We start from the raw sequence: 19,683 nt of genomic DNA, 5'->3' as shown, positions 1-19,683 counted from the left end.
AATGCAGATTAAAAAATATGTAAAAAAGAAAAAGAATTTTAGAAAAAGCAACCGTTAATAAATCAAATATCGAACCAAAAATTCTTGGAACGGTGAAAATGCACGAGTAACTAGAGAATTATAACTTTCAAAACATACTGGTTTCTGCCAATTTTTGTGGCTTATCAACATCATATACCCAATATGAGGTGAGTTATCTCACCTGTCCATGACTTTCAGGTGTTTTAACACCCGGCACTTTGAGAGAGTAGACTTCACCATGCCAAATCGCAGCCGACCAGCAAATACACAAAGCATATACGTTAAGTATGTATGGTCGATAACGTTATTACACTAGCACTGTTTCTTCTTCATGTTTAAATTTATCCTTACGATGCATTGTTCGGACATACCCACATGTAGTTTTCACGCTATATACATATAAGTTGCAGACTGGTGATATGATTCATCTTCGATCCTGTTCTGGTACGTGATGTTGATAAGCCACAAATATGGCAAAACATCGATGTCCATCACTCCTGAATGAGATCTGGGGTGAGTTATCTCACCAGTCCTTGACTTTCAGGTATCGTAACACATGGCGCTTTGAGAGAGTAGTCTCCACCATGCTATATCGCAGCCTACCGGCAAATACACAGAGCTTATATGTTATGTGTGTGTGTGTGTGTGTGTGTGTGTGTGTGTGTGTGTGTGTGTGTATGTGTGTGTGTGTATTAGAGCATAGAAGAAGGAAACTAAAAACTCAAAGATATTTAATCTGGTGTTCTACCATCTCTACCACTCCTCCATCTTCCTTATTAACATAAATGTTTATAATCATTGTCATTATTTCCAATATTACTTACATTGTTCTGGTGTTTCCGGGTCTCGTATCAACCAATATGGTGCTGTAAAATATTTTTTGAAGATAATCTTTAATATAAGCTGAAACTTTCAGTCAATACATAGCAATTTATTAATTACTTACCTCCAGTTGTGAGAGATAACCAGCAGGTTGTCATCCTAATCGTATTTCTAAGAAAATTTTGCTTCTGATGTACAGTTTCCTCTCTTTACATTTTTTATTACTATTACAATCATCTCTGTCTCTCAGAGCTGACTGTTCTTGTATTTCCTCCATACAAGCACTTCTAACCCACTCAACTTTCTACCTCTCGTAATCTTTCTTGCATCTACCCCTCAATCTCATGCCCCTCTGCCTTGCACTAGCTACTATGTCCAGAACATCGCCCCTCCTTCTGGAGTCTTCTCCTGTTGATGTCTCCCTGGAGACGTTGACCTTCACCTGTCTAAAGGGAACATGAACGGCATGAGAGTTTGCAAAGGTCATGAGCATAGCCCCTTCCTCCAGATTCAAGCAGTGAAAAAAGAAAATATTTTTTGAACTCTGCGTTAATTTCAGGAGTCGTGAGTTCATTTCCCATCATCTCCAGATGAGTCCAGTGACTGTACTTCCATACTTAACTAGCTTAACAGTCGAACAAATCTTTCATCTTTCACTTGTTTCAGTCATTGGACTGCAGCCATCTTTGGGAAAGGTTTTAGTCAAATCAACTTCAGAACTTATTTCTTTAAAGTCTCGTACTTATTCTATCATTCTGTTTTGCCGAACCGCTAATGTATAGGGAAGCAAACATACATACATACATACATACATACATACATACATACATACATACATACATACATACATACGTACATACATACATACAATATGCTTCTTTCAGTTTGATCTTCCAGGTCTACTCACAAAGCTTTGGTCAGCCCAGGGCTATAGTAGAAAACACTTGCCCAAGGTACCACGTAGTGGGACTGAACCTGAAGTCATGTAGATGGAAAGCAATTTTTTTTTTTCCATACAGCCATGCCTGCACCTATTTGGGAACAGCAAAGGAAAAAAAGCCACTGAGAGAGAGCCTACTCAGCTGTTTGTGATGCCCCAATATACGTTAGACCCATGGCTGTGTGGTTAAGAAGTTTACCTCGTAACAACCATGTAATTTTGGGTTCAATCCTACTGCGTTAAACTTTGGACAGTTGTCTTTTGCAATGTGGGATACAGTAAAATATAAAACGATGTGAACAGTGAAGAAGACACGCCTTACTCAACATGGCAGAACTGTAAAACTGACAAGTGGCTTCTTAGCTCACAATGCTTTTCACGAGGAATGGTACCCATGAAAGATCGATGTGTTATCAAAAGAGAGGAGATTTATTTGTCCTATATAACAGATACAAGAAACACCCAGCAACTATACAGTGCTGCCATTGCTTACAGCAGCGAACTGTATCAACACCTTGCTGCATCAGCTATTTATAGCTAAGATGAATTGAATCGTTGAGACAGTGCAACATAAACGTCTAAGCGCCATCCATCATAGGATTTACTGTTGTTTAGCCCCAGGTTAGCCTGGACCATCGTGATCATCACTTATGGCATGTGTGTGTGTGTATATATATACACACATGTGTATGTATATATATATATATATATATATATATATATATATATATATATATATATATATATATATATATATATATATATATGTATATGTATATACTAGCTGAATGGCCTGTCATTGCCAGGCAATTTTTACAATAGAATGTCTTATATAAATTTTTGTTCAATGTCAGTCAAAATTGTGCGACCCAGCCTAGTTGCTGAGGTTATTTTAGTTGTAAAAAAGAGCTGCTGGGTCAAAAACATAGTTTATTTGGTAGACAGATAAGCAGCTTTCTTTATTATAATACACATGTGAGTAATTCAGAGAAACATTACTTTCATCATTCACACATCGTCACTCTCGTAATGCAACACTGTAATTTTGGTTCAAATTGAAAGTGTGAAACTATTTTAATTTCCTAATGAAACCTGGTCGTTGTAGAGAAGTGTATTTGAAATAACTAAAGCTGGTTATTGAGATAACTTAGAAAATATGTAAATGAAAATAAAGTTTATTTGACATGTGTAATTGATTTAATCGTTCTGGAAGGCGGCGAGCTGGCAGAATCGGCAGCATGCCGGGTAAAATGCTTAACGGCATTTCGTCCGTCTTTACGTTCTGAGTTCAAATTCCGCCGAGGTCTGCTTTGACTTTCACCTTTTCAGCATCGATAACATAAGTGCTAGCTGAGCACTAGGGTCGATGTAATCGACTTACCCACTCCGCCGAAATTGCTGGCCTTGTGCTAAATTTTGAAACCAATCCCCCCCGACCTATTTTTCATCAATTATCACCTCGCAATAATTATCGCAATGCAATTCTCATAATTGTTTCTTTTCACATGTTCTTGACTCATTCTCAACGTGTGTGTGTGTGTGTGTGTGTGACTGTCTGTGTCTCCATCAATTATGCTGTTGCCCATGCCACCAAGAAAATGAAAAATGGTGTTTTACCTGACTTCACAATCCTCCGCGGAGCTACACGCCAATCAATCACTGTAAAGATATTGTAAAACTCATGTTAGAATATTACTATACTGTAGTAGTTGCTGTTGTTTGTAGTAGATATAAAAAGAGAAATAGATTAAGAGATAAGGATATAAATATATAGTACTGGAACTCCGTCGGTCACGACGACGAGGGTTCCAATTGATCCGATCAACAGAACAGCCGGCTCGTGAATTAACGTGCAAGTGACTGAGCACTCCTCAGACATACGTACCCTTAACGTACCCTTAACGTACCCTTAACGTAGTTCTCAAGGAAATTCAGCGCGACACAGAATGCGACAAGGCTGGCCCTTGCTTTGAAATGCAGGCACTACTCATTCTTACTGGCTGAGCAACGTGTAATAAAGTGTCTTGTCAAGGACACAACGCACCGCCGGGAATCGAACTCAGGACCTTACAATCGTGAGTCAAATATCCCTAACCACTAAGCCATGCGCCTTCACAAAATAGATAGTGAGAGATGTACAGATAGAAATAGATAGATAGATAGTTGTTGGCAGTCCGTCGCTTACGGCGTCGAGGGTTCCAGTTGATCCGATCAACGGAACAGCCTGCTCGCGAAATTAACGTGCAAGTGGCAGAGCACTCCACAGACACGTGTACCCTTAACGTAGTTCTCGGGGATATTCAGCGTGACACAGTGTGACAAGGCCGACCCTTTGAATTACAGGCACAACAGAAACAGGAAGTAAGAGTGAGAGAAAGTTGTGGTGAAAGAGTACAGCAGGGTTCGCCACCATCCCCTGCCGGAGCCTCGTGGAACTTTAGGTGTTTTTGCTCAATAAACACTCACAATGCCCGGTCTGGGAATCGAAACCGTGATCCTACGACTGCGAGTCCGCTGCCCTAACCACTGGGCCATTGCACTTCCACCGATAGATAGATAGATAGATAGATAGATAGATAGATAGATAGATAGAGGCAGAGGGATAATCAAAGCGATAGAGAGGAATAAAGATATAGAATTGACGAGAGAGATGAAGAGAGGTGCTTATAAAAAATGGTAGTAGTGGTGATGATGATGGCGGTGGTGGTGGTGGCTATAGCTACAACAATGGCCGCCGCTCTTCAGAACCCGTTATGTTACATACAACCGCCCACCAGGTCCCTCAGCACAACCGTCTCTTCTTTCATCCATACAGTGTCTGTCCCACCTTCTTTCGGGCCATGCACTAATCAATATACTTAATTCTCCCTCCTTAGAACATATGCCCTCTAGAATTTCCTATTACCGCCCATGTTTTCGCCTCTTTCTTTTTTTTTTTTTTTTCATTTTCCTATCTTTTTTTATTATTTTCTTTATCCAGCAGATGTCGATTTACAGATGTTAAAGAGTAACATCAACCATATCAGTGCTATCAGTGTTGAAGGGACCTGCGAAGAATCATTCATGCCCACTGCCCCCATTTCATTCTAAGCCTCAAAAAGAAGGAGAAATGTTACATTTCGTTCTTTTACATTCGTTTTGAAACATTTTTGTTATAAAATCGTCTGTTCAACCAGAGTTTGCTGTTTTTTTTAGGAAGGTTATAAGAAAGATGTACACATAGGCGCAGGAGTGGCTGTGTGGTAAGCAGCTTGCTTACCAACTACATGGTTCCAGGTTCATTCCCACTGCGTGGCACCTTGGGCAAGTGTCTTGAAACTACTGACATCGTGTCTAAATTAAAAAAAAACAGTTATTAAAGTCATAATAAGAGGAGAACTAGACGAACTCCTCAATCTTATGTGAAGAAGGGTGTATTAAAATTATTTCTTAAAAAGTGGAAAAATTTGACACTCACAAGCAGGCTCATCGATTGGTTGCGTACATGTGTAGATGCAACCATTAAAACAGCAACGTTTGTGCTTGTTGTTGTTGCAGTCCTGGTCTGTCTTGCATTGAGACTGTTGGCAGGCAGATTGTGAGAAGGTTTTTGGTACCGACGGACAAGCTTCTTGTGAACTTGAAGTGTCTTCTTCTTTAGGAGAATCTCCTTGGTAATCGTAATCGATCTGTATGAAAGAAACAACAAATGAATGATGACTATAAAATAGAATGTTAACAGCCTGGTAGATTGGTATAAAAGAAACAAGACTTCTATGATGTCCTTGGACAGTATCAAAAGCAATGACCTGGAAATTTCATTTCAAACACAGTTATCACTAGCACCTACACGCATTCAGTTCAAAGGATAAGGAAAAACACTACATCTTTTCCAAAGTGTATCTGGAAATTCAGAGACCAAGAACAGGAATGTCCTCGAATCATATGAACCGTTACTAGAAAAGCCGCACCAAAATACAGGTATCCCGAAACTTCATGCTTTGCCTAATCGAAATGGCGAAGCTGTGCAAACAGCCAGCGATATCCCTTTACCAGATACTATTATCTAAATGTCGTCATCAGAGAAAATTCCTTTTGGGCGGCATCCATGCGCCTTCAAAATCAAGGGCCTACCAGCTCAAATTCACAGTCATCAGATCTAACAAGTGTCATGGAATAGTGCTCCTTAACGATTAAACCTCAGGACATGGTGGTTTCCCTTACACCATAGCAGTGCAGCCAGTAATATTTCTAGTTTGTTACATATTTGGCCAGGTGTCCTGCCTCGATCAACGAAAATCTACTTATCTGCCACGTTGTGGTCACTACTTCAGCCATTAAACTAATATTGCCTTGCAGATCGTGTGTATATTTTTTGTACATGGAACTGATTCCTCATAACTACGCCATGTGTTCTTTTCACCATGAGTTCTTTTCTTATACATAAACGTATGTGAGTGTGTATGTGTGTGTATGCGCGTGCATATGTGTGTTTGTGTGTGTGTGAGTTTGTTTCTGTGTGTATGTATTATGTACGTATGTATATATATATATAGATAGATAGATAGATAGATAGATAGATAGATAGATAGATAGATAGATAGATAGATAGATTAGAGTAAAAATGAAAATACAAACCGGTGATATCTAACGGTTTGCTTTTTCGTTTTCACTTTAATCTATACCTATACCTACCTGCTCAAAGAAAAACCACCTATAGCCGCTACTGATAGGCAGTTTCAACATCACACGTTTAGATGCAATTCAAACCGGATTGAAACCAAACAGAGCATTCATAGTATATACCAATTACTTTAAGTCAGTTGATGAAAACTCCTTATATATTCTGTATGTATATATATATATATATATATATATATATATATATATATATATATATATATATATACACATATATATACATATATGTAAATGCATATATATATATATATATATATATATATATATATATATATATATATATATATACACACATATATATACATATATGTAAATGCATATATATATATATATATATATATATATATATATATATATATATATATATATATATATATACAAACGTACACATTCATACATACACATCCATTAATACACTCGCACGTACATACACACATACACACGTGCACAAACACCCTATGAAAGTCCTTGAGATGATTAAACAGTTTATAAACAGTCAGCAACTGTTATGAAGTGTTTCCATATGTATGTATCTGTCAGTGGGTGGCTGTTTGTATGCGCGTGTTCACGTGTGTGTATGTTTGTGCGTGCGTGCGGTTTGTGTGTGTGTGTGTGTATATATATATATATATATATATATATATATATATACACACATGTGTGTGTGTGTGTGAGTGCCTGCGTGCATTTGTATTTGTGTAATACTAAAAGTCAATCACCACCTTGCCTCACAGACTAGGCTGTGTATATATCATATTATTGGAACTTAATCTAATTGAATCACTACCACTACCACCACCACCACCACCACCACCACCACCACCACCACTACTACTACTACTACTACTACTACTACTACTACTACTACTACTACTGCTACTACTGCTGCTGCTGCTACTAGAACATACATACATACACACATACCCGCGTACATATATATCTACACTCATGCACATACATACATACATACATACATAAGTATATATGAGCATATATAGACATCCAACTATATGCAAACATACAAATCTGCACGTATACATACATACATACGTACATACATACATACATACATACAGACAGACAGACAGACAGACAGACAGACAGACAGACAGACATACCCTCTTGGTGCTGAAATTCCAATGAAGGAGCCTTGGATCTAGGTTAGAAACCGGTTCTTTATTGGCAAGAAATCTTGAAATGAAACTGAATAACGACATACAAAAGCACATACGTAGTGGGTATCAGCTCGTTGATTAGTGTGACCATCACTAACAAAATTCTCTTATCTTAGACATTAATGACAATGGCTGTCAGCCATGTCCGTGCTAAAATTTAATGTTAACAGCATCTTGCACAATACCGCCAAGATTCTCACTTGCAAAGCCAAGTAGTCGAGAAACAAGCAAGAGCAAAATTTCCGGCTTCGCAATGAGCGGGAAGTATTTCGGAATTTCTTTCCTCTTGGGGATGTCTAAACAAAAATTAGGGGTCTCTCATTTCCAGCTGTCGGAAGGCTGTTGACTCTACTGAGTTCATCTGTCCTTTGACACATTTTGCTTTTCCTCCTGCAGGCTGTCCGACGAAATCCATCCTCCTTACCAAGCAGGCATGGTAGGGTTGCCAACTTAATCACTGACGTCCCGACCATGCGGCAGGTTGTACTGGGTTAGATTTTACCAGTAGCACTAAGAGTGGCCTCTGACATAATACATACATACGTAGGCATGACTAGAGCGCACACGTGGCTGTGTGGTAAGAAGCTTGCTTCTCAGCCACATGGTTCCAGGTTCAGTCCCACGGCGGGGCACCTTGGACAAGTGTCTTCTACTATAGCCGCAGGCTAACCAAAGCCTTGTGAGTAGATTTGGTACACGGAAACTTAAAGAAGCCCGTCGTATATGTATGTGTGTGTATTTGTGTCTGTGTTTGTAACCCCGTCACTGGGGTACCCCAACTTGTGTTGGTAAGTTTACGTGCCCGTAACTTAGCGGTTCGGCAAAAAAGCCGATAGAATAAGTACTAGGCTTAAAAAACAAGTCCTGGGGTCGATTTGTTTGACTAAAATCCTTCAAGGCAGTGCTCCAGCATGGCCGCAGTCAAATAACGAAAACCAGTAAAAGACTAAGAGAATACATACATACATACATACATACATACATACATACATACATACATACACACGTACGTACATATAGACAAACAGACATTTTTTTGCAAAACAGAATACTTCAAAGAGAAAATCAAGAGATTGTTCAAGCAAACAACAGCACGAACTAATATGGTTCCTTCTGATGGCCACTTTCGCTACTAAAAATTGCAACCAAATCTTCTCATGAACAAAGGATAAATTTATTCTCAAATATCAGAAATAACACTACTAAGTACACCATGCAGTTATTACGTTAGAAGTCAATACACAAGCCTTGAGAGAAGATTTTTCATATTAGATTTACAATTTATAAAATAAGTAAATTGACAATAACAAAATATAAATTAGTCAAACGTACTCCATCTGTTATACACTATAACAAATAATACTTTCTACTATAGGCACAAGGCCTGAAAATTTGGTGGGGGTGGAGATGAGTCGAGTACATCGATCTCCAGTGTATAACTGGTACTTAATTTATCTACTCCAACAGGATGAAAGGCAAAGTCGACCCTGGCGGCATTTGTACTCAGAACACGAAGACAGACGAAATATCGCTAAGCATTTCGCCCGGCGTTGCTAATGATCCTGTCAGTTCGCCACCTCCACACTATAACAAATAATATTTACATTTCTGTCTAAAAATCTTTTAGACCACACAAAATACTCAAGTCATTACAGTCTTGGTGATTGCTGGCGCCTAGAGCATGCTAAATTTCGGTCTTCTTACAAGTATATTTATTTTTAATTTTCACAAGAAGGGAAAATTGTGAATAAAGTGTTTATTAGATAGAATATACAAGCTAAAGAAAATATTTAAAGCTCGGCAATAACGTTTTAACCCTTCCTTAGATATAACTAGAAAGAGAGAGAGAGAGAGAGAGAGAGAGAGAGAGAGAGAGAGAGAGAGAGAGAGAGAGAGAGAGAGAGAGAGACAGACAGACAGACAGACAGACAGACAGACAGAAGGTGACCGTGTCTGCAATACTGGCAATTATATCTCAACACATTTTTGTTACAAACACCGACTGAAGGATGGGTGAGAGGGAGAGAAAGAGAGCGAGAGACAGAGAGTGAGAGAGAGAGAGTCCAAAGGATGTTGTTGATCTTTCGTAGCTGCAGCGAAGTTTTATGATAAATTAAAGAATAAGAACAAAAGAAGTGGTGAGAACAGATGCTGAAAAACATGCTTCATCATTTTTTTTCTTCTCGATTTTATATCTGAAAATGCTTTCACAGCCTTTTCTACATTTATCTGTATTTTGCAATATCTTGACAAGAACACCAAAGAATTTAACGTTCAGTGTTATAAACAGTCACAAATATATCTTTACTAGCTGAATTGCCCGGTGTTGCCCAGGTTATTGCTGTTCTTATTGAGATTAGTCAACTATAAATATGAAGATATATATATTTTTTTTCTCATAGTTATTTCAAAATATCTATATTTTATTTTCAAATATCCAAATTGTAATGATAATAGAATTTTGAACTGAAAATCTGTCAATCTTGAACCATCTCAGGGTAAACAATATTCATTACGTAATTTTTTGTTGGTGTTCAAATGAATAAGTTGTTACTGCTTCCAACTCGTGAGCAGCCAATATAGGGTTGGCAGCGGGAGAAGTATGTAGTAGAGAGATGAAGTCCAACTACCTTGAGGGATTGACCCTGAGATTTGTTAACTGAAATACCAAAACTTAGTTTAACTGGAAACTGAAGTCTCTTAAATTCAAATGGAACATCTTTAGGTATGAGAGGAAATTTTGGAATAAAGACATTTTCTTCTTTGTGATTACCTGTTATGATTGTAGACTGCAGGACATGGGGCTTCATGGAAGTAACAATTAAGCGGGTTTCATTACACAGGTGAGATGGGTCAAGATTCCTACGCAATATAATGAGAGCATCCAGCTTTAGTGTCAAGTTATGCGGTGGCATTCCAGTGAGTTTAAGTGTGTTCAGAAATTCAACAGGGTATTGATTAGCCTGATCTTGATCGACTGTTATGTGAATTGATAGAAAAGTCATTTCTGGTGTATCTGTTAACTTTTGAAGAAGTTTATGATTGAGTTGATCAACCATTTCATGAGTTGGAGCCACTATAGCTCTTTCACATAGCGAGTTTACATCGGTGTAATTGACAGTCACACATACACTCTCACACACATACACTCACACAAACACTGACACACATATACACTCTCATATACACTCACATATATATACTAAGACAGACGTACAGATATACATTTACGTAACGAACACGCAAACACACACACACACATACACACTCATCGTCGTCGTCGTATAAAATGTCCTTTACTATCTCGTACGTAACTAACGCGCAAACATACATCCTCACCTTCACAGCCAGAAAATGCTTTCTCCCCGATCAGATGGTGACCTTATCTAAAAAAAAAAAACCCTCCAGTGTAGTCATTCAAAGCACTCAATAGAGTAAATAAGAGACGAGGAAAGATACGTACAATTTAACTATATAGTTAAATTGCGTGTGTCATTCTTTTCTGCACACACACGCTCACACATGCACATACACACAATCATTCACACACGCGCATACACACTCAAACACACACACACACATACACACTCACACACACACACACAAAATCCAGATGGTCCTTTAACGTTTTGAAGTGAAAGTGTGAGAAAACATACGTGAGTGTTTAAATTTAGTAGTACACATACGAGGGTGTGTTGAAAAGTTCCTGGCTTTAAGGGTGTCGCGAAAGTCCTGGCTCAGAACATAAAGACAGGGAAAACGTCACTAAGCATATTGCCCTGCATGCTAACACTTCTGCCAACTCGTTACAGCATTATGCGCTGAAGATGTTAGAAACTAAGTATCATTGAATACCTTCCTTTTTGTGAGAGCGTATGGCCTTGTGGATAAAGTGTTGTATTCACGATCGCGAGATCTTGGTTTCAATTACCGGACGGCGCATTGCGTTCTTGAGCAAAATATATACTTCATCTCACGTTGCTCTGCGATCACTTCGACGCCTGATGTGTGACACACCATGCACCTGTCGATTTGATGGAGGAAGTGAGCTAATGTACAGTGCTAACATTTGGTCACTATAACCAAATCGTTTGTGCATAGGTTGTTCAGCAAGAAATTGCAGAACTGTCTTCCTTGGACTGCGAGAGACTACCATCACTTTCCTTCTTTGAACTTGACTATGAATAGTTATCACGTGTAATAAAACGCCAATATGATTTTTTTTTTTAAATCCTGTCAACCTACATGAACTCAAAATCTCTTTTGATTTCATGCCAATGAAAAATTGAATCGGATGAAGGATACATCAGAGGAACTATTTCATAATTACTTAAAAGAACTGGAATGTATGTGGTGGAATAATGCGTACGAACATGGTTGTGGCCGAGCATTTGAAAATATTCTTATTGTTATACGTGAACAGTACATTCTTTTTAATCGCTTATTTCTATCACTGATGAATTTTTGTGTGGTTAAAAGAAGCATGCTACGTTCAGTGCTAAAGGAAAATTACGACTTAGGAGTAACATAAGTATAAAAAAAATAATTACTAAGGATTCTATTTGGTTTGGTCTGTTACGAGAGGAAGTCCATGGGTAGGAGTGACACCATCAGTTATTGCACCGGATAAAACCAATCTCAGTGACGTCATTGATGTGAAATGAATTGGCTTCAGTCGGAAAGGGAAACGAGCTCACTGACACGACTCCATATCGTTGCTTCCTTCTAGCTTTACATGATGTAAAATTAAAGTACAGAAGTGATTATATATACAAGCACGGTGGACTGGTATAATCATTTGAACATCGGCAGGGAAAAATAAACTTTACTATATTTGTGTTCGTTTCTTTGCGTTCTGGTTCAAATTCCCGCTGTGAACAACTTCTCTTTTCATCTCTTCGTTGTCGATAAAATAAAGTACAAATCAAGTGCTGAAGTGGATATAATTGACCAACCCATACCTTGAAAATTGAGAGCCTTGTGTCTAAATTTGAAACAAGTAAGTAGGTATCCAATCGTAAACGTTATATGACCCGATTCCAGATAAATTAAAAAAAGAGAACAGGATACAAACCACGTATGTTTTATCACTTACGAGATGATGGCGCTTATGATTACACTACAGAAGTCTCTTAATACGTCTGCTCAAATTAACTACAAACAATAATCCTGTTAATCTAAATTAAAAGCTTCCATCAAGATTTTATGCTTCACATACCAGATTAATAATCATTTCTACTATGGAAGGCTGGAAGTTTTGGAGTGGGGATAGTCTATTACATCCGAAAGGATGAAAGGCAAAGTTGACCTCGGCGGAATTTGAACTCAGAACGTAAAGACAGACGAAATACAGCTAAGCATTTTTCCCGGCGTGCTAACGATTCTGCTAGCTCGCCGCCTTGCACATCAGATTAATAATCTTTTCTCCTATAGGCACAAAGCTTGAAAATTTGGGGGAGGGGACTGGTCGATTACATCGACCCAAATACTCAATTGGTACTTATTACATCGAGCCCCGAAAGGATGAACGGCACAGTTGACCATAGCGGAATTTAAACTCAGAACGTCTTTAAAACGGACGAAATGCCGTTAAACATTTTGCCCGGCGTGCAAACAATTCTGCCATCTTGCTGCCTTACACCAGATTAATAATCCTTTCTACTATAGGCACACGGTCTGGAAATTTGGGGGAGGGAGCTGGCTAGTCGATTACATCGATCCCAGTCCTCAACAGGTACTATTCTATAGACACCGAAAGGATGAAAGGCAAAGTCAACCTCGGCGGAATTTGAACTCAGAATGTAAAGACGGACGAAACGCCGCTAAGCATTTTGTCCGGCCTCCTAACGATTCTACCAGCTCGCCGCCTTACACCAGGTTCATAATGACAAATATTGGGTTGTCCGGAAAGTTCGTGCCGATTTATAGTAGCTTACCTTTCGACTTATTTGCCATGAAACCACCTCAATTCTGGGAAGAGGTTATTTTCAAGTTAAAGGAAAGATGGAGACGCATTGTGCAACAAAATGGTTCGTATTTGGTTGATTAAAAATGTAATGGCAAGTATTTATTGACCTTTTTTTTTTTTTCCTTTAAAAATCGGCACGAACTTTCCGGACAACCCAATATATTTTACAAAAGTTTTCAACAATTTAAACATTAGAAATAAAGGCAATTTATTTGAACAGAAATATCGTAACAAAGCAGTTACTGCTATACCAGACCGGTTAGGGCTGGATTGTGGAGGCGCAATGGCCCAGTAGTTAGGGCAGCGGACTCGTGGTCGTAGAATCGCAGTTTCGATTCCCAAACTGGTTGTTGTGAGTGTTTATTGAGCGAAAACACCTAAAACTCCATGAGGCTCCGGCAGGGGATGGTGGTGAACCCTGCTGGACTCTTTCACCACAACTTTCTCTCACTCTTACTTCCTGTTTCTGTTGTGCCTGTATTTCAAAGAGTCAGCCTTGTCACACTGTGTCACACTGAATATCCCCGAGAACTACGTTAAGGGTACATGTGTCTGTGGAGTGCTCAGCCACTTGCACGTTAATTTCACGAGCAGGCTGTTCCGTTGATCGGATCAACTGAAACCCTCGATATCGTAAGCGACGGAGTGCCAACAACAACAACAACAACAAGGGCTGGATTACATGAAGAAAGAGCAAACCCCAGAAAAGGAGGGGAAAAAACTGATAAGAAAACAAAAATCAAGTGCCCTAATGGTAGAAATGTTATGGGAAAGAAGTGAGTAACTTCAATGTATTCAGGACCGTTCCAATGTGTTCTTGTTTTTCTAAGACACAGGGCTGTGATTTGGTGAAGACTTGGTTGCTAATTAGAGTGTATCGAGGTTCCATCTTTGTTGTGTTGGGTCAGGAGAATTATGTAATGTGTTTGTGAGTGAATTTTTCGCAACCAATCAAATGATAAGCCATTTTTTAATTATTATTTTTTTTTTACAATTTTTGTTTTGTTCTTTAATCTTTGTGCGTGTAGCAGATGGAGAAGCTGTTCGGGCGTGGCAGCTATAATCCAAGACAAACAGTAATCTTTTCGTCATCACCTTAGCCGAAATCTTTTGCTCCCATAACCCCAATATTCTGTAAGTAGGTAGGCTTACAAACTGGATATGTTCTATTACGTCCCCACCTCCATTGTTCACGTCCTTTCTCAATAATCTGATCCTCTACCCCTCTCTCTCTCCCTTGGTTTGTTCTTATAACTGAAAACAGGTACCGCAGCCAGCTGCCAGTTGCTCTACAGAATGCTGACAACAACAATAACAAGAGAAACACTTGTGAATTCCGTGTTAATAAGAATGATAAGAGGCAATAAATTCTATTAATGGTAATCAGGTTATTATAAGAATGTTTGTTCTGTGATACCATTATCTCTCTCCCCCCTTCCCTTTCTCTTAGTGTCGTCTTTCGTTCTCTGTTTATATATGCATATATACACACACATGTATGCACAAATATATATATTCCTGTCTTCTCTCTCTCCCTTTCTCTCTCTCTCTCTCTCTCTCTCTCTCTCTCTCTCTCTCTCTCTCTCTCTCTCTCTTACACACACACACACACACACAAACACACACACGTATAAATATATATTTAAGCTTACGTCGATTCCTCTGTGCTGTTGTTTTGCATTTATAATAAAATAAATATATACAAATTATGAAAATAATAAAAAAATATACAGTACTGGCGCAGGAGTGGCTGTGAGGCAATTAGCTTGCTTACCAACCACATAGTTCCGGGTTCAGTCCCACTGCGTGGCACCTTGGGCAAGTGTCCTCTACTATAGCCTCGGGCCGACCAAAGCCTTGTTAGTGGATTTGGTAGACGGAAACTGAAAGAAGCCTGTCGTATATATGTATGTGTGTTTGTGTGTCTGTGTTTGTCCCCCTACCATCGCTTGACAACCGATGCTTGTGTATTTACGTCCCCGTAACTTAACGGTTCGGCAAAAAGAGACCGATAGAATAAGTACTAGGCTTACAAAGAATAAGTCTTGGGGTTGATTTTCTCGAATTAAGGCGGTACTCCAGCATGGCCGCAGTCAAGCGATGGTGGTGGGACAAACATAGACACAAAGGCACACACACACACACACACACATCTCTATATATATATTTGTACACAGACAGACAGACAGCGATGCCACTCGTAGACAACTACAATAGTTACAGCATTACTAACAGCTAAAATAACAGACAAGAATTTCAGACAGCATCATTACCAACAGAAAATAAATGATTAACATATATAGAAGACAGACTGATAGGAATAAGAATAAGACGGATGTGCTTGCATATATGTTCTATGTATGTATATGTTTTACTTGTGTGTAAGATCTGTTCATATCTAAGTGAGTGAATATATGTGTGTGTGTGTGTGTGTGTGTGTGTGTGTGTGTGTGTGTGTGTGTGTGTGTGTGTGTGTGTGTGTGTGTGTGTGTGTGTGTGTGTGTGTGTGTGTATATATATATATATATATATATATGCATGTATATATTACATATGTTACAGTCTGTCAGATACCGGCCATGATGAAATACCAAAAGGTATTGAAAATACGTATTCGTCTTTATATATTTATTTAATCCTTTATATTGAACACTCAATATTTCATATATTCAATAAGACATATTCCATATATTCAATAAGACATTCAATACTTCATTTCATTGTACCATCCATTTTTATATTATATATTATATATTCCATATTCTATATCCCACATTAATTTTACAAGAATATAAATAAAACATAAAAAACAGACAGAGTTGGAACTCTTTTAATAAAATAATATATATATATGTTAGAAGAAGATCACATGTCTAGCACATTAGCAGTCCACCAAGTGGACTCCTTTATATATATTTTTATATATTTTTATATATACATATACAATAATCCTTTGAGATCTCAGATATTTTTTCTGAGTCTCCCTGATTCTTTTAATGTGCTTATTACTTGGTATTAAATTGATATTAATTAATATCCAATTTTTTACCCTATTGTTTAATTTATATATATACAAACAGAGAAGGAGAGACTTAATATTAACAGACAACAAATACGAGACCCCAGTACGAGGCAGATACCACTTAAGGGACGCATAAACATATGTGCCAAAAATAAGTCCCCCCAAGTTCCAAGCCTTTCCACTTTACCTTTCTTCAGTCAATACCACAGAGCAAGCAGAGATAAACAAAGAAAATATATTCATAGAAAAGTACAAACCAATACTGAATAAACTTTAATAAACTACATTCACGAACAAACTATTCACACACACAAGCTTATTCTACTGCTTGACATGTTGAATTTATACAGCTAACAACCTAAACTTTGGACACAATTATGACGTACATAAGCGTTGAATGGTTAGAAAAAAGACATTTAATAGCTAAATTTGTTATATATGCAACAAAACCACCTTAAACCAAGAGCCCTTTGCCAAGTTCAATCTTACGAGAATGAAGGACACTCAGAACAACGAAACTACAAGATCCATAGACTGGAAGTATATCAAACATATATTTCCATCATCAGCTGCAACAAAACGTACATGACTTTTGGACTCCGTTACTTGAATTAGAATCTCAATGAAGGACAACTCCAAAACCACGAGAACATAAGGTACAAAAGGATTTCAGATAACAACACACACAAATAAACACGTACATCAATCGTATACAACCCAACATTAGCTGCCGAATGAATATCATTATGATTTCGACAAACAGTTAAACTTATAATCTACGTTTCTACCCATCATTCAGTTAACTAAACGAGTTGTCGGTGTTTCAAGGAAATACAGCGATAGTAGAAGTACAAAGTAGTTAGCTGCCTTTAATGCACCTTTCAGTAGGATGGACAAACAGAGAGAGATAGAGACGCATGGCTAATTATATATTGGTTTATGTTCTTTTTAACTTTTAATGTCTATTTGGTTTATTTCTTTATTGTGCAATTACTATATAATTATATATTTATTATCTAGCTCATAACGTAAGATCTAGATTGTGAAAATTTCCTTTTTAGTTTATAAGGATTCTTTATTTTTTTTATCGTAATTGTTTATTGCGCATTTTGAACCTAATAAAATGGTATCCATTTTACTGTATTATCTAATATAAATATTAATAAAACGACATCCTATACAACAGAAAATTCACAATAACGACATCTTGATACCTTCAGGTTATCATTATTTAGCAAGTTTACTGTATATACCTTTTCCAATCTCTCGGCTTTAAATATCTTAATTCATGCTAGTTCATGCAGATGGCGTCTCTCAATTATATTATTTCATGTTTCACAAAAGAGGGAGAGAGAGAGATTATTTCAATCGAGCAGTAACTAATTGTAAGTAGTGCTTCTATTTTCCATATTTTCGTGCACTATCCCGCACTATGAATTTACTGTGCATAGAGCCTGTTATGGTATTTTTTTATGGAAATTGCAAAAGGATGCAAGAACTTATAAACTGTAATCTATTTTGTAATTTTGTGCATCATTAGTAATGGTTTTGCTTAATGAAAGCACTGTTTTTTTCTATATATGTACTAATCCCAGCAAAGATTTTTCAATAAATTTTGTTTAAAATATAATTATTTTTCATGATTTAAAAGTCTTATTTCTAAAATAAGCACCTAGCGCCGCCACGCCATAATGCCTCATTGACATTTGAAGCTCCTTTGTGAACTCACAATGATCCCAAGAGAGCGCTACTGTCTAGAATGTTAGAGTGAAGCAACAGCAGAGCCCACACTTGAGTATCGCTCGAGTCTATGGAGCAGTTCTCAAGTGTGGGCTTTACTAGAGCTTTTGAAGAGGGTTATATAACCATTTCTGCCTACTCTATTGCTTTCAGCTACGAGGAAATAATCGAATGAATAACAGGAAGTTGATTATTTGATATGGAGGTCACACGGAACACTACCTTCCAGTTTCAATTGCTTACACTAATAATGCAACCGCAGCAGTTGCATCTTCAACGGTTGTGGCTAATCTAGTTGGGAGTTTGTCAGATTTCTAAGTGAAGGGTTTAGAGAAGGGGTTCTCAACTATTCTTTAACTAAGAACCTTTTTGATTACTATTTTATTCTGGTAGACCCCGCCCCCACAGCCATTTGATGCTTAAAAACTATTTTCATAGAAACTTCTTTCAAAATTCCTATTTTGTTTTTCACAAATTAATTTGTGTAGGTTGAAATATGTAAAACGGTACAGAAAGAAACCTAGTTGTTTCTTGCAATGCATACATCTAAAGTAAAATTTTTCAGGGGACCTTTAAAATATTATTGTGGATCCCCAATTTACTATTTTGTTGCGTGGAACCCTCTCCCACCAAATCTTATATGGACCTTCATTCAGAAGCCATGTGGACCCCGGTTGAGAATCGCTGGTCTAGAGATTTTGTCCAGTCCCTCTCTAGCTGTGAAAAGATATCATATTACGGAGTTGATTCATCGTGGACGTTTGTTTAGTAATTAAAAAAGCAAAATAAATAATCACGAGTGTCTTGTTGAGTTTCACTTCTTTAAGTGTAGCCGGCATAGCCCTTTGGCTCTTGTTGTTGTTGCTATTTAACCCCAGGCTATTCTTGATCAAGCAGACGTAAGGTCGAAAGCATTCTAGATGTGACCATACTATGTCTAGGACTATATCATCTATTGCGATGATTTGAGTAATATTTGGAGTTATTTCTTGCAGGTATCTGTTCTTCGAGTAAGTGCAACTTTGATGTGAGGATGTATATGGATGACGATTATTTGTGAACGATTAAGGAAGTATGAAGAGTGGTTTTATCTGCATGTGAGCGAATGTTGTTGGAGGTGACATGCAAACTGCTGATGCATAGGAGGAAATGAGAGAAATAAACTTCAACATTGAGTCATACCTGACTTCATAGTGTGTGTGTGTGTGTGTGTGTGTGTGTGTGTGTGTGTGTGTGCCAGAGTTTCTTTCTTCAACACAGGAAGTGGTGGTGCGATTTAACAGGAAGCCGTTCATCAAGGAGACAAGACACGGAC

At 37.9% G+C, this 19,683-nt stretch overlaps 1 protein-coding gene across 1 annotated transcript in view; it reads right to left on the bottom strand.

Moving 5' to 3' along the window:
* Positions 1-19,683, bottom strand: part of LOC106875220 (uncharacterized) — a 52,509-nt gene that overhangs the window by 12,386 nt on the left and 20,440 nt on the right. Inside the window, exons 2-4 of the mRNA XM_089359601.1 lie at positions 5,241-5,451; positions 3,401-3,442; positions 846-887 (exon numbers count right to left, since the gene is read on the bottom strand). Coding sequence (XP_089215727.1) covers positions 846-887; positions 3,401-3,442; positions 5,241-5,451 — 295 coding nt within the window. The remainder of the gene's footprint in view (positions 1-845; positions 888-3,400; positions 3,443-5,240; positions 5,452-19,683) is intronic.

This window comes from Octopus bimaculoides, chromosome 11 (assembly GCF_046866305.1).
Source record: "Octopus bimaculoides isolate indiv1 chromosome 11, ASM4686630v1, whole genome shotgun sequence".
Lineage (NCBI taxonomy): Eukaryota > Metazoa > Mollusca > Cephalopoda > Octopoda > Octopodidae > Octopus > Octopus bimaculoides.
Note: the sequence above shows the minus strand (reverse complement) of the source record. Positions and strands in the feature narration are given on the sequence as shown.